This window comes from Aotus nancymaae, unplaced genomic scaffold (assembly GCF_030222135.1).
Source record: "Aotus nancymaae isolate 86718 unplaced genomic scaffold, 86718_ANA_hifiasm-v0.15.2.pri h1tg000007l, whole genome shotgun sequence".
Lineage (NCBI taxonomy): Eukaryota > Metazoa > Chordata > Mammalia > Primates > Aotidae > Aotus > Aotus nancymaae.
The window spans coordinates 48,903,593-48,916,485 of NW_026988418.1; the positions used below are offsets into that span (position 1 = coordinate 48,903,593).

The following is a 12,893-nucleotide window of genomic DNA, read 5'->3' on the forward strand; positions in this document are numbered from 1 at the left end:
AATAAACTAGTAAAAGTAAAGTGTTTTCCTGAGTTCTGTAAGCCATTCTAGTAAAATATTAAATCTGAGAGAATGGGTCATGGGAACCCCTGAGTTTATAGTTTGCCCAGCAGAAGTGTGCGTGGTCTGGGCATCTCGTTTTTGGTTGGCATCTGAAGTGTGGGAAGTCTTGTGAGACTGTCTTAAAAACTGTGGAGGCTGATGCTAACTCTGGTAAGTTGTTGTCAGAACTAAATTGAATTGTTGGATATCTAACTGGTGTCAGAGGATCTGAGGATCTTACAGATATAATTACCTAGCATCATCAAAAGATGATCAATAACTTTGCTGAAGTTGTTTATCCGCTGAAGGAGCTTTGGGTTCAAGACTATGGGGTTTTCTAGATACAGAATCATGTTGTCCACAAACAAGGATAGTTTGACTTCCTCTCTTTCTATTTGGATGCCCTTTATTTCTCTCTCTTGCCTGATTGCTCTCGCCAGGACTTCCAATACTATGTTGAATGGAAGTGGTGAAAGAGGGCATCCTTGTCTTATGCTGCTTTTCAAGGATAATGCTTCCAGCTTTGGCCCATTCAGTATAATGTTTGCTATGTATTTGTCATAGATGGTTCTTATTATTTTAAGATATGTTTCTTCAATGCCTAATTTGTTGAGAGTTTTTAACATGAAGGGGTGTTGAATTTTATCAAAAGTCTTTTCTGTATCTATTGAGATAATCATGCGGTTTTTGTCTTTATTTCTGTTTATGTGATGAATCACACATTGATTTGCATATGTTGAAACAACCTTGCATCGCAGAGATAAAGCCTGCTTGATCATAGTGGATAAGCTTTCTGATGTGCTGCTGGATTCAGTTTGCCAGTATTTTGTTGAGAATTTTTGCATCAATGTTCATCAAGGATGTTGGCATACAGTTTTCTTTTTTTGTTGTTGTATCTCTGCCAGATTTTAGTATCAGGTTGATGCTGGCTTCATATGATGAGTTAGAAAGGAATCCCTCCTCAATTTTTTGGAACAGTTTCAGTAGGAATTGTACCAGCCCTTCTTTGTACATCTAGTAGAATCTGACTATGAATCTGCCTTGTCCTGGGCTTTTTTTGGTTGGTAGGCAATTTATTACTGATTCAATTTTGGTGCTCATTTTTGGTCTGTTGAGGGATAAAATTTCTTCTGGGCTTATTTTTGGGAAGGTGTGTATGTCCAGGAACTTATCCATTTCTTCTACATTTTCTAGATTTTGTACAGAGAGGTGTTTATAATATTCCCTCATGGTTACTTGTATTTCTGTGGAGTCAGTGGTAATATCCCTTTGTTGTTTCTAATTGTGTTTATATGAATCTTTTTTCTTTTTTAATAGTCTAGCAGCCTATTTTATTTTTTTGAAAAAAAAAAAACAGCTCTGGGATTCGTTGATCTTTGGAACAATTTTTGCATGTCTCAATCTCCTTCAGTTCAGCTCTTTTTTGGTTATTTTTTGTCTTCTGGTAACTTTGAGGTTAGTTTTCTCTTGGTTATCCAGTTCTTTTAGCTGTAATATTAGGTTGTTAAATTAAGATACTTCTTTTTGATATGGGTGTTTAGTGCTATAAATTTCCTTTTAAGGCTGCCTTAGCTGTGTCCTAGAGATTCTGATATTTGTATCTTTGTTCTCATTAGTTTCAAAGAACTTCTTGACTTCTGCCTTAATTTCATCACTTACCCAGAAGTCATGCAGGAGCAGGTTATTTAATTTCAATATAATTGTATAGTTTTGAGCAATTTTCTTAGCCTTGATTTCTAATTTTATTTTGCTTTAGTACAAAAGAGTGGTTGGTATGAATTCAATTCTTTTGCATTTGCTGAGGTTTGTTTTATGTCCGACTGTGTGGTCAATGTTAGAGTATGTGCCATGTGGTGATGAGAAGAATGTATATTCTGTTATTTTGGATGGTGAGTTCTGTAGATGTCTATCAGGTCCATTTGATCCAGTGCTGAATTCAGGTCCTGAATATCTTTGTTAATTTTCTTCCTCGATGTGTTTAATACTGTCAGTGGGGTGTTAAAGTATCCCACTATTATGGCATGGAATCTAAGTCTTTTTGAAGGTCTCTAAGAACTTGCTTTATCAATCTGGTTGCTTCTGTGTTAAATGCATATATATTTAGAATAGTTAGGTCTTGTTGAATTGAACCTTTTACCATTATATAATGCCCTTCTTTGTCTTTTTGATATTTTCTGGCTTAAAGTCTGTTTTGTCCAAAATTAAGATTGCAACCCATGCTTTTTTCTGTTTTCCATTTGCTTGGTAGATTTATCTCTATCCCTTTATTTTGAACCTATGGGTGTCATTGCATGTGAGATGGATCTCTTAAAGACAGCATACTATTGAGTCTTGGTTCTTTATCCAGCTTACCACTCTATTCCTTTTCATTGAGGCATTTAGCCTGTTTGCATTCAAGATTAGTATTGATATATGTGGATTTGATCCTATCTTCTTGATGTTACTGGTCTGTGTACATAAGTGTGTTTTTGTAGTAGCTGGTAACAGTCCTTCCTTTCCATATTTAGTGCTTCCTTCAAGGGCTCTTGTAAGGCAGGTCTGATGGTAACTAACTCCCTCAGCATTTGCTTGTCTGAAAAGGATCTTATTTCTCCTTTGCTTACAAAGCTTAGTTTGGCTGGATATGAAATTCTTGGTTGGAATTACTTTTAAGAATGTTGAACATGGGCTCCAAGTCTCTTCTGGCATGTATGATTTCTGCTGAAAGGTATGCTGTTAGTCTGATAGGCTTCCCTTTCTGGGTGACCTGACCTTTCTCTCTAGCTGCCTTTAACATTTTTCCTTTCATTTCAACCTTGGCGAATCTGATGATTATATGTCTTGGGGATGATCTTCTTGTAAAGTATCTTACTGGGGTTCTCTGTATTTCCTAGATTTGAATGTCGGCCTCTCTAGCTAGGTTAGGGAAGTTTCTCATGTACGATATCCTGAAATATGTTTAAAGTGTTTCCATTCTTACCATCTCTTTCAGCAACACCAATGAGTCATTGATTTGTTCTCTTTACATAATCCCATATTTCTCAGAGGCTTTGTTCATTCCTTTTCATTCTTTTTTCTCATTCTTGTCTGACTATCTTACTTCAGAAAGTCAGTCTTCAAGCCCTGAGATCTTCCTTTGGCTTGGTCTGTTTTAACACCTGTGATTGCATTATGAAATTCTTTTTTTTTTTTTCAGCTCTATCAGGTCAGTTACATTCCTTTCTATACTGGCTATTTTTGTCTGTCAGCTCCTGTATCATTTCACTGTGATTCTTAGCTTCCTTGGGTTGGGTTTCAGCTTACTGCTGCATCTCAATGATCTTTGTTCCTATTCATATTCTGAATTCTATTTCTGTCATTTCAGCCATCTCAACCCAGTTCAGAAGGCTTGCTGCAGGGCTAGTGCAGTCATTTGGAGGAAAGAAGGCACTCTGGCTTTTTAAGTTGTCAGAATTCTTGTACTGGTTCTTTCTCATCTTTGAGAGCCGATGTTCCTTCAGTCTTTGAAGTTGCTGTCCTTTGAATGGTTTTTTTCTTTTATCCTATTTGATGAACTTGAGGGTTTTATCGTGGTATAAGTTTGGCTCAGTCAACTGGTCTCATTTCTGGAAGATTTTAAGGGGCCAAGGCTCAACTCACAACCCTGAAATATGTGCTTTAACTCTGAGTAACTGATATTGGGCCTTGAGTTTGTTCTCTGGCTCCTCAAGGTTAGGAACCCACTACACTGAGGGGAGCTGAGTTCCTGGACCTCTGGTCACAACACTCCAATGGGTGGTGCCAGACAAAGTGCTTTATAGGTGGTAATAGTGGGATCTGTCCTTGTTTGCACATGCCAGCAGCAGCAGCAGCAGCAGCATGGCAGGGTGCTGGCAGGTGCTGAGGGACCAGCCTTCATGCAGGCATTTACAGCAGTGGCAGAGGTAGCATGACTCAGGAAAGTGGGGGTCACACAGGTGGCGGTGTTAGCACAGGGGTGAGGTACTGGCAGGTGCAGGATTGTGTGTGCCCTCTGTGCATGTTTACACAGGTGAAGGTGGCTGCTCAGGGTGGGAGAGGGTCCACTGTTTTTCATGCCTAGTTTCATTCCAGTGGCAGTGTTGGTACAGGGGTGAGGTGCTGGCAGGGGCGGGCCTGGAAGGCTCTGTGCCTACCAAGGGCCTGATTGCAATAGCGGTATGGCAGAGGGAGAGGAGGTGGAGTGCACACATGCCAGCATCAGTGGCAGGGCAGGGTGCACATGCATACTGGTAGAGCAGGGAAGGCAAGATCTGACTGCACACACATGCATTGGCAAAGCAATATGGGGAGTGGCCATAGGGCTTAGGGATGCTGCAATGGGAGAAGGAACAGGTAGGCTGTTGCATGTCCAGGGGGCCGCTCTGCTGGTCAGGCACAGTCCAACAGTGCAGGAGTTATAATGTAGGCTCCCAGGGACCCGGCCTGGTTGATCTTTTTGCAGTGCAGCATTGGATGCCCTGGGAGAGGCCAGCAGATCAAGGAAATCTCAGATCAGACCAGGCCCATCTGATAGGGAAGACCACCCTGCAGAGTTTAGATATGGGCTAAAGTTCCCCTAGGGGAACAGTTCCCCTAGGGCTAAAGTCTCCTATGGGAGCAAGGAGAGCATAGGGGGGTTGGCATGCCTGGCCATGCTCCACTACAGATGCTCCTGCACCAAACCCTCTGGGCTTCACACTGGCTGGAGTGCTGCCCTTACCACTTACCTAAGCAGCTCTCTCTGCCAATCAAGTGTCTGTGGTGGTTAAGGGGTCTCCTCCTGCCAGAATTCCAGAGGCCCATGGCAAAAGTGGGTTGCCCCTTGCCAGTTCAATTCACCTGTTCACCAAGAGTCATTGGGGTTCATGAATGAGTCCTGATGTGAAGTAGCCCCATGCAGGGTTCCCAGGTTCCTCCCTCTTCAGTCCAGCTTCTGTGTCTTCCCTCTGTCCATTCTCAGTGCCCTTTCTCTACAGATCTGTTAAGAGTGTGCGAAATCCCAGTCTTCAGTGGCAGCTGTTCCACATGGTTGTGTCTAGTTGGTCATCTTGCCCAGCTCCCATATCACTTTTTACATTTTCTTTTTTTTTTTTTTTTTTTTTGAGACGGAGTTTCACTCTTGTTACCCAGGCTGGAGTGCAATGGCGCGATCTCAGCTCACCGCAACCTCCGCCTCCTGGGTTCAGGCAATTCTCCTGCCTCAGCCTCCTGAGTAACTGGGATTACAGGAACACGCCACTATGCCCAGCTAATTTTTTGTATTTTTAGTAGAGACGGGGTTTCACCATGTTGACCAGGATGGTCTCCATCTCTTGACCTCGTGATCCACCCACCTCGGCCTCCCAAAGTGCTGGGATTACAGGCTTGAGCCACCGTGCCTGGCCCCACTTTTTACATTTTCATAATGTTGGACTGACTATTTTTTATGGCAATCTGACCCACTAAAAAATTCTTAGTGTGAGTAAGCATCTTTATTTAATTCACATCGAAGGAGAAATTGTACTTCTAGTTAAGATAAATACATGATGGAGACATGGGAGAAGACAGTCATAACCAAGGATAGACGTAACATTAAGATACAACTCTTTGGTGTTGAATACTTAATATACACACTAATATATTAAATATTATTAATGAAACATTGTTACTATGGGTTAAGGCTAGATGTTTTCATTTAACTGGATTAAATTTGAAGGAAGTTTTGGTCCTGACTAAATTAATGTAAGATGTGAATGTTTGTGGGAAGGTTTTAGGCTTCCTCTGTGAAGCATTTTTTTTTTTTTCTGGTTTTATCTCTTTAAATTTTTTTTTTTTTAATTTTTTTTTAATTTTTTTTTTTATTGCCTTTTAGGTTTTAGGGTACATGTGAAAATCATGCAAGGTTGTTGCATAGGTGCATACGTGGCAGTGTGATTTGCTGCCTTCCTCCCCTTCACCTATATCTGGCATTTCTCCCCATGCTATCCCTCCCCAACTCCCCACCCCCCTCTGTCCCCCCCACATCCCCCCAACTGACCCCAGTATATAGTGCTCCCCTCCCTGTGTCCATGTGTTCCCATTGTTCAACACCCACCTATGAGTGAGAACATGTGGTGTTTGATTTTGTGTTCTTGTGTCAGTTTGCTGAGAATGATGGTTTCCAGGTTCATCCATGTCCCTACAAAGGACGTGAACTCATCGTTTTTGATGGCTGCATAATATTCCATGGTGTATATGTGCCACATTTTTCCTGTCCAGTCTATCATTGATGGGCATTTGGGTTGGTTCCAGGTCTTTGCTATTGTAAACTGTGCTGCAATGAACATTTGTGTGCATGTGTCCTTATAGTAGAACGATTTATAATCCTTTGGATATATACCCAGTAATGGGATTGCATTTTTTGAAGAAGAACTGTCTTGACCATAGATTGCCTGGACTGGAATTGTAAGCACGTGGTAGACTGAAGACATTGACTCTACGTGTATTCATTACTCATGTTCAAAGATCTACAGCATAATTGCATGTGTTTAATTAATAGCAATAAACATTTCCATCATCCTGCAAATAAATGGAAATATAGTTCATTTAATAGATAAATATGATAAACTATGGACCCAGGTGGCATTTGATAAGAAGAAAAAGGCCATTCTCTCTGGCAAACAGGAAATAGAATTTACTTTCTGTTTTGTTTTTTTTTTAAAGAACATCATTTCTACCATCAGTCTCCTGATTTCAGCTAATCATCTCAGCTAATGATCTCAATAGTCTTTCTCTATTTTAAATCATGCAGAGAAAAATTGCTTCATATCCACTAAATTTTTGTATGGCACTTTATACTTCTACTATTTAACAATTTAACAACACAGTCCTCAGGGATTAGGAATCAGCTTCACTCCTTACAGAATTTTTATATTACTATCATTATCCACGGGATAACCTGGAACTTTGGAAGATAACTACTTTGTTACTATTATTAAATAAATTCATGATTTCTTTAATTAGGTAACCCTACCTCTGACCTTTCTTCTTAAGGTGTTTTATATATTAAATATATATATTATATATATATATAAAATATATATGTTATATATAATGGGAATGGTAATATTTTATTTTAAAAGAATTCCTCATTGTGTCGGGAGAGGCAACCTAGTGTAAGGAAAAGACTAAGACGTTACCAGCTTTGTCTCTGCCTCTACCACTTACAGTGTTACCTTGGTTAAGTGCATACTTCTCTCAAGTGTTTTCTTCTGTGTAAACCAGAAGGTAATAAAGCCTGCTTTCATAGTACTTATGATTGGGATAAAACTAAATGAGATGTCATACATAAAATGAGTGGCAGATATTAGATAAAAGAGGATTATAAAGTATAAAAGTTGAATGTTCTATTAATCCTGATTGCTCTAGAAATACATGTTAAGTACCTAAGAAAATCAGTTTCACTAAATCAAACACTACAAGCTTTATATAATACATTTTTGACACAATGGTGATTTTTTAACACCTGCCACAAATCTCTACTTTCCACAAATATATGCAGTTAAATCATGGTCAATTTTGGCTAGTTTGGACAGTTATCAAATTCTTAAACCAAATATGAATTAAAGACTATCGTTCAGATTTATACAATTAAATCCCCAATAGGCCTAATTTTTTGCAAAATAAATGGAGGTTTTTCAATCTTCCATATATGGGTTCATAAAATATCTTATTGATGAATAGTTATAGTCAAAATTAAATCCATCCTACTAAATGTAATATTAAAGAAGACTCTTGAGATTACATTTTCTTCTTTCCTAGATCATTTTGCCATAGACATATATTAATACCAAACGGTATTTTAAAATACTGTTTTTAATATGTTTAAATTTTATTTTTGATACATATTTTCTGGGGTACATGTGATAGATACTTTGTTACATTCTTATAATCAAATCAGGGTAATTGGAATATCCATTACAATGTGTTCAATCTTGGAACAGGGATAATTTTAGTTTGATACAAAGTTCTTCATTTTCTCAAATATTTTCTTCTAAACATGTATACACATTTTAAGAAGTCAATGAAATAAAATGCTTTCCACCATCTCTAGCTTTATGTCTCCTCACCCTATTTTCCAATTGTTTTGTTTTTATTTGCTTCTATTCTGAAACAGCAACAGTGCTTTTTAAGAAAGGACTCTCTACATGGAGTAAACTGGTTCTTGCCACTGCAGATTGAGAGTTAAATTATGAGTGCCTAACTGTTTGCTACTAGCTGAAATATTAGATTGGTGCAAAAGTAATTGTGGTTTCTGCCTTTTTAATGGGCAAAAACAGGAATTACTTTTGCACCAACCTAGAAGAGGGAAAACAATATAAGCAGGGTAGAAATTCCCCTATCCTTTTATGTCTCCCTGGGTCTTGTGGAGAGGAGGCAATTAGTAGAAATACATACCCAGTATAAATTCAGTCCTGTGGATAAATATAATCTGAGCCTTTACAGCTACTTTAACCTTATTAGACTAATTATGAAGTCCCCAAATAAATCTCAAAGGGCCACAGAACCACAAACTGAAAAACAAATTTCTAATTTCTTTAGAAGCCATCTATCTTCTTCCCTATTACTTATCCAGACTTGATTTTAGAGTCTGTTTTTCCTCTCTGAGGCACTTTTATTGAACTCAAAAAAATTGTCAACACAGGTGAGAAATTTTAGGAAATTTAGATTTGAATTATCCTTGCTATATGCTATTATTACTAATAATAATGATACTACTTATGACATGGTAGCACCATGTTAAGAGCTTTACTCACATTAACGTATTTAGCCATCACTATAGCGCTATGAGTAGGTACGATGGTTCTCCCCATTTTACAGAAAAGAAAAGAAGCTTAAAGAGCCTTAGCAAGCAATTTTCTTTTAGTCATTCAAATTGAAAAAGCTGAGCCTTGAACCCACATCTGTCAGATTCCAAAACTTCTCTTCTTAACCCCAATCTATATGATTACATATTTACTTCTGAATGTGATCTCTGATCAGCAGAGGGGTGAGACCCTAAAAGATTCATAAAGTTACTGGCAACCAAAATCCTATTACTTATCTAATCTGTTCCCCAAACTCTGTCATCACTCATATGCACACTTTTTTCTTTCCTTCTCTTCCTAATGCAATAGACTTCAAAATTTATATGTTGAACCCTAATCCCCAATGTAATAATTGCAGGTGGAGCCTGTATGAATGGAATTACTGCCCTTATAAAAGAGACCCCAGAGACAGAGCTAGTTCCTTCCATTCTGTGATGTTACATTGAGAAGTCTCTGCCTATGAACCAGAAAGCAGGCCCTCAGCAGATACCAAATCTTCTGGTGCTCTAACCTTGGGCTTCCCAGGCTCCAGAATTGTGTGAACTGTGAGAAATGAATTTCTGTTGGTTATAAACTACTCAGTTTATGGTATTTTGTTATAGCAGCCTGAACAAACTAAGAATATATATATCTAGGGAATGGAAATATTTTATTTTATATATTTTAAGGGAATGGGAATATTTTATTTTATATATATTTATTTAATATATATGATATATATAATGGGAATGGGAATATTTTAATTGGGAAGTATTAAATATATAAATATATTTAATACATACATATATATATGTAATGGGAATGGGAATATTTTATTTTAATGGGAATGCAGATTAAATATTTTATATTTACATTTGGTGATATTTCCATGCCCATACTCTCTCTCAAGCTAATCAACCTGTGTATCTGTATTCTTCTACACTTTTTTCTATGTTCTCACTACTATTTATCACACTATTATCTATCATATAACTATCATACAATTATGTACACTGTATATAGATTTCAGGTTAGTTGTTTTCATAAACATTTGATTATTCTTTAAACACCTTCAGAAATTTTTCAGGCAAAAATAATTAGGGAAGTATGGAGCAGATAAATAATATTTTATTTCCTTGGTGTTTATTTAAAAATTAAAATGGCCTTAATTTAAGGTAAATTACTCAAATCATAATCTTATATTTCAGAGGTTTCCATACATTGCCATCATATTTTTGACAATAATGATTTTGGAATACTAAGCAGGCCTGTACCTGATTTTACCACTAAGAATACAAATCCAAGTATGATGGGCTTTCAGAGGAACTCTGCTCTTTGCCAGGCTAAGACAATCATGTTGAAGAATCATGCTCTGGAGATGACAGAGATCCTTGATGTACCAAGACTGGCCTTAAATGTTAGAGATCTTCTTTTAATGTCAGGAAAATCATGTGATACTCATTAGTAATCCCTTACCTTTGGACCAGGTAATCCAGGTAACCCAGGATTTCCATGTGGCCCTGGTATGCCCTGCAAGTAGTAAAAAAAAAAAAGTCATCATTCTTGGAACATATTGGAATGGAACAAAGTACAATTGCTTACTTCCTTTTCAACATGCGTTATCCCTTTCTGCACTTGAGTTTTTGCTAATGTTATTAAGTATGCCTTAAAGATCTACTTCCGTTAGCTTGTCCCCTATACCTACCCAAATTATTCTTTAGGTCGCAACTCACTTTTAAATCCTAGCCACAACAACATGAAGTAATATATCTCTCTTACTAACTTACATAGAAATTTCTTCATGTAAAATTCATTTACCAATTGATTGTATATTCCCTTGGGGCATTTCTTTCACTGTTCTAATCTGTTACTTAAACACTTTATTTCTATTTTAACTGCCTTATGGCATGTTCTATTTAGTCCCAGGATTATAAATTCTTTGAAAAGAGAATCTCAAAAATATTACTAGTGTAGTACTTATCACATTGACTAGCTACACGCATTTAATATTTAGTAATTTGATTTTGCATCACTGATAAATTATACAATCCGAATTCAAAAATTGATTCTATTTTCTGAGTACTTACTATGAGCTAGGAACTATGTTAATGCTTTGTGTTTCTCATTACTAATCCTTACAACAATCCTGCAAGGTTATTATTTTTACTCCCATTTAAAAATCAGGAAACTTAAGCTCGTACAACCAGTAAATAGTGGAACAGATCACTCTCTCCAGAAAGCTGTCCATGTGTCAAGGCACCCTATACTTATTTCAGTTTTGTACCCTACTTCTGTGCTATTCAGCCATGCCTCCCTCTTAACACATAACATGGAGTTAATAATTATTTGTCTCTTCAATTCTGAATAGGGCAGAATGCTTCAGAAAGACAGAGGTGTCAGCAATGCAAATACTGAAAATACATCTAACAAGATGAAAACTAAAGAAAAATGATTAAATTTTGGCCGAGTGTGGTGGCTCAGACCTGTAATCCTAGCACTTTGAGAGGCTGAGGTGGGAGCATCACTTGCACTGGGAGTTCGAGACAAGGCAGGGCAAAACAGCAAGACCTCATCACTACAAAAATCAAAAAAAATTGCCAAACATAGTGGCCCACACCAGTAGTCCCAGCTACTCAGAAAGCTGAGGTGAGAAGATGCCCTGAGCCCTGGAGATCAAGGCTACGGTGAGTTGTGATACCTGCCACTGCCCTCAAGCCTGGGTGACAGAGACCCTGTTTCAAAAAAAAAAATGAATAGATGTTATGACACATGTCATTGGTAGTCTTCCAAAAGTCCATTTTAACAAGCATTTGTGGGGATTAATGAATGAGTTGCTGATGTAAAAGTAAGGACAATGGATATAAATTATTATCTCATAAAGCTCAGTAGTGCAAACAACAGTGAGCCAAAACAACAGCTTTAGGAAAAATTAATATCAATGAAAGTTTGGGATTTATGAAAAAGGGATAACTTGTTGGTTGTTGCCAAATAATATAAAATTTAGGGAGAGAAAAAATGTGAAGTTGCAACTTTTAAGTTAGATAAGATGAAATTAGGAACACAAGTAAAATAATTAGCCTTGTGAAAAAAAAAACAAACCCACTCTTCCTTAAGGGAATGAGAATTAAACAAATAAATGGAGGATAAAAAAGAAATTAGGGAAGGAAACTGCTGTATTATGATAATAGGTGGAGATTCTGAACCTGAAGTTCATGCTGTTGAGAGAACAACCTCAGCAGTGGAGAGGGAATAGAATGAGTACAAAGATGGGCCCAGTTTCTCAGAAAAGTAGGATCCAAATTCTCACAAAGTAGGAGGATGGGAATAGTTCATGGGCTAGAGGAGAATGAGCAAGGTTTAAAAGGGGCTATGGGAGAAATGTGATAGGTCATCAACTACAGAGAATTGTTTTTTAAGCACGAGACAGCTAGAGCCCAGTGAGAATTTATCTTAGGCCTTAAATGGACAAGAGTTTGATGTGACTACAGACAAAGTAATACTTAAGAGTGATTTTTGTTTATAATCTTTGTATGTTAAATAAAAATCAGAATAAAAACAAAGTGGATTATAAAAGGTATTTGCATTTGTCATAGAATTCTTTTTCTAATTCATTGAACAAAGACTTTCTAGAGTAAAAAAAATCCACATTTTTTTAAGTTTGAAAGAAACTAATTCTAACATAGCAATAAATCTTTTGTTGGGCCTGTGTAATGTGAAAAACTACTGATCTTTAAGGCAGCTTTTTTCCTCAGGGCAGCTTTTTTCTAGTCAATAGCTGCAGTATTTTCCACTATGTAATCCAGGAATGTACTATTTTAAAGCAACCCACTCCTCTTCATTTCCCTAAACAAATGAATCTCACTTTACACCATTGAGATCACTTTATAAGTAAGAATAATGTTATTAGTAGCATCGGATCAGCCACTAATTTACAAAATTGATTATCTTTGTTGGACATTTTCACAAAGAATGCTTTGGCTGTGTGTTTACATTCAAAATAAACTAGGCTGCATGTGTTCTTAAGCTTCTCTTGAATTGGCTAAGGTAGGGCTAAGTTTGAAGATCCAG

At 37.2% G+C, this 12,893-nt stretch overlaps 1 protein-coding gene across 1 annotated transcript in view; it reads right to left on the reverse strand.

The window, feature by feature from the left end:
• The window catches only part of COL24A1 (collagen type XXIV alpha 1 chain), a 390,193-nt gene that overhangs the window by 344,907 nt on the left and 32,393 nt on the right, over positions 1-12,893 (reverse strand). The window contains exon 5 of the mRNA XM_064372593.1: positions 10,302-10,355. Within this exon, the coding sequence (XP_064228663.1) occupies positions 10,302-10,355 (54 nt within the window). The remainder of the gene's footprint in view (positions 1-10,301; positions 10,356-12,893) is intronic.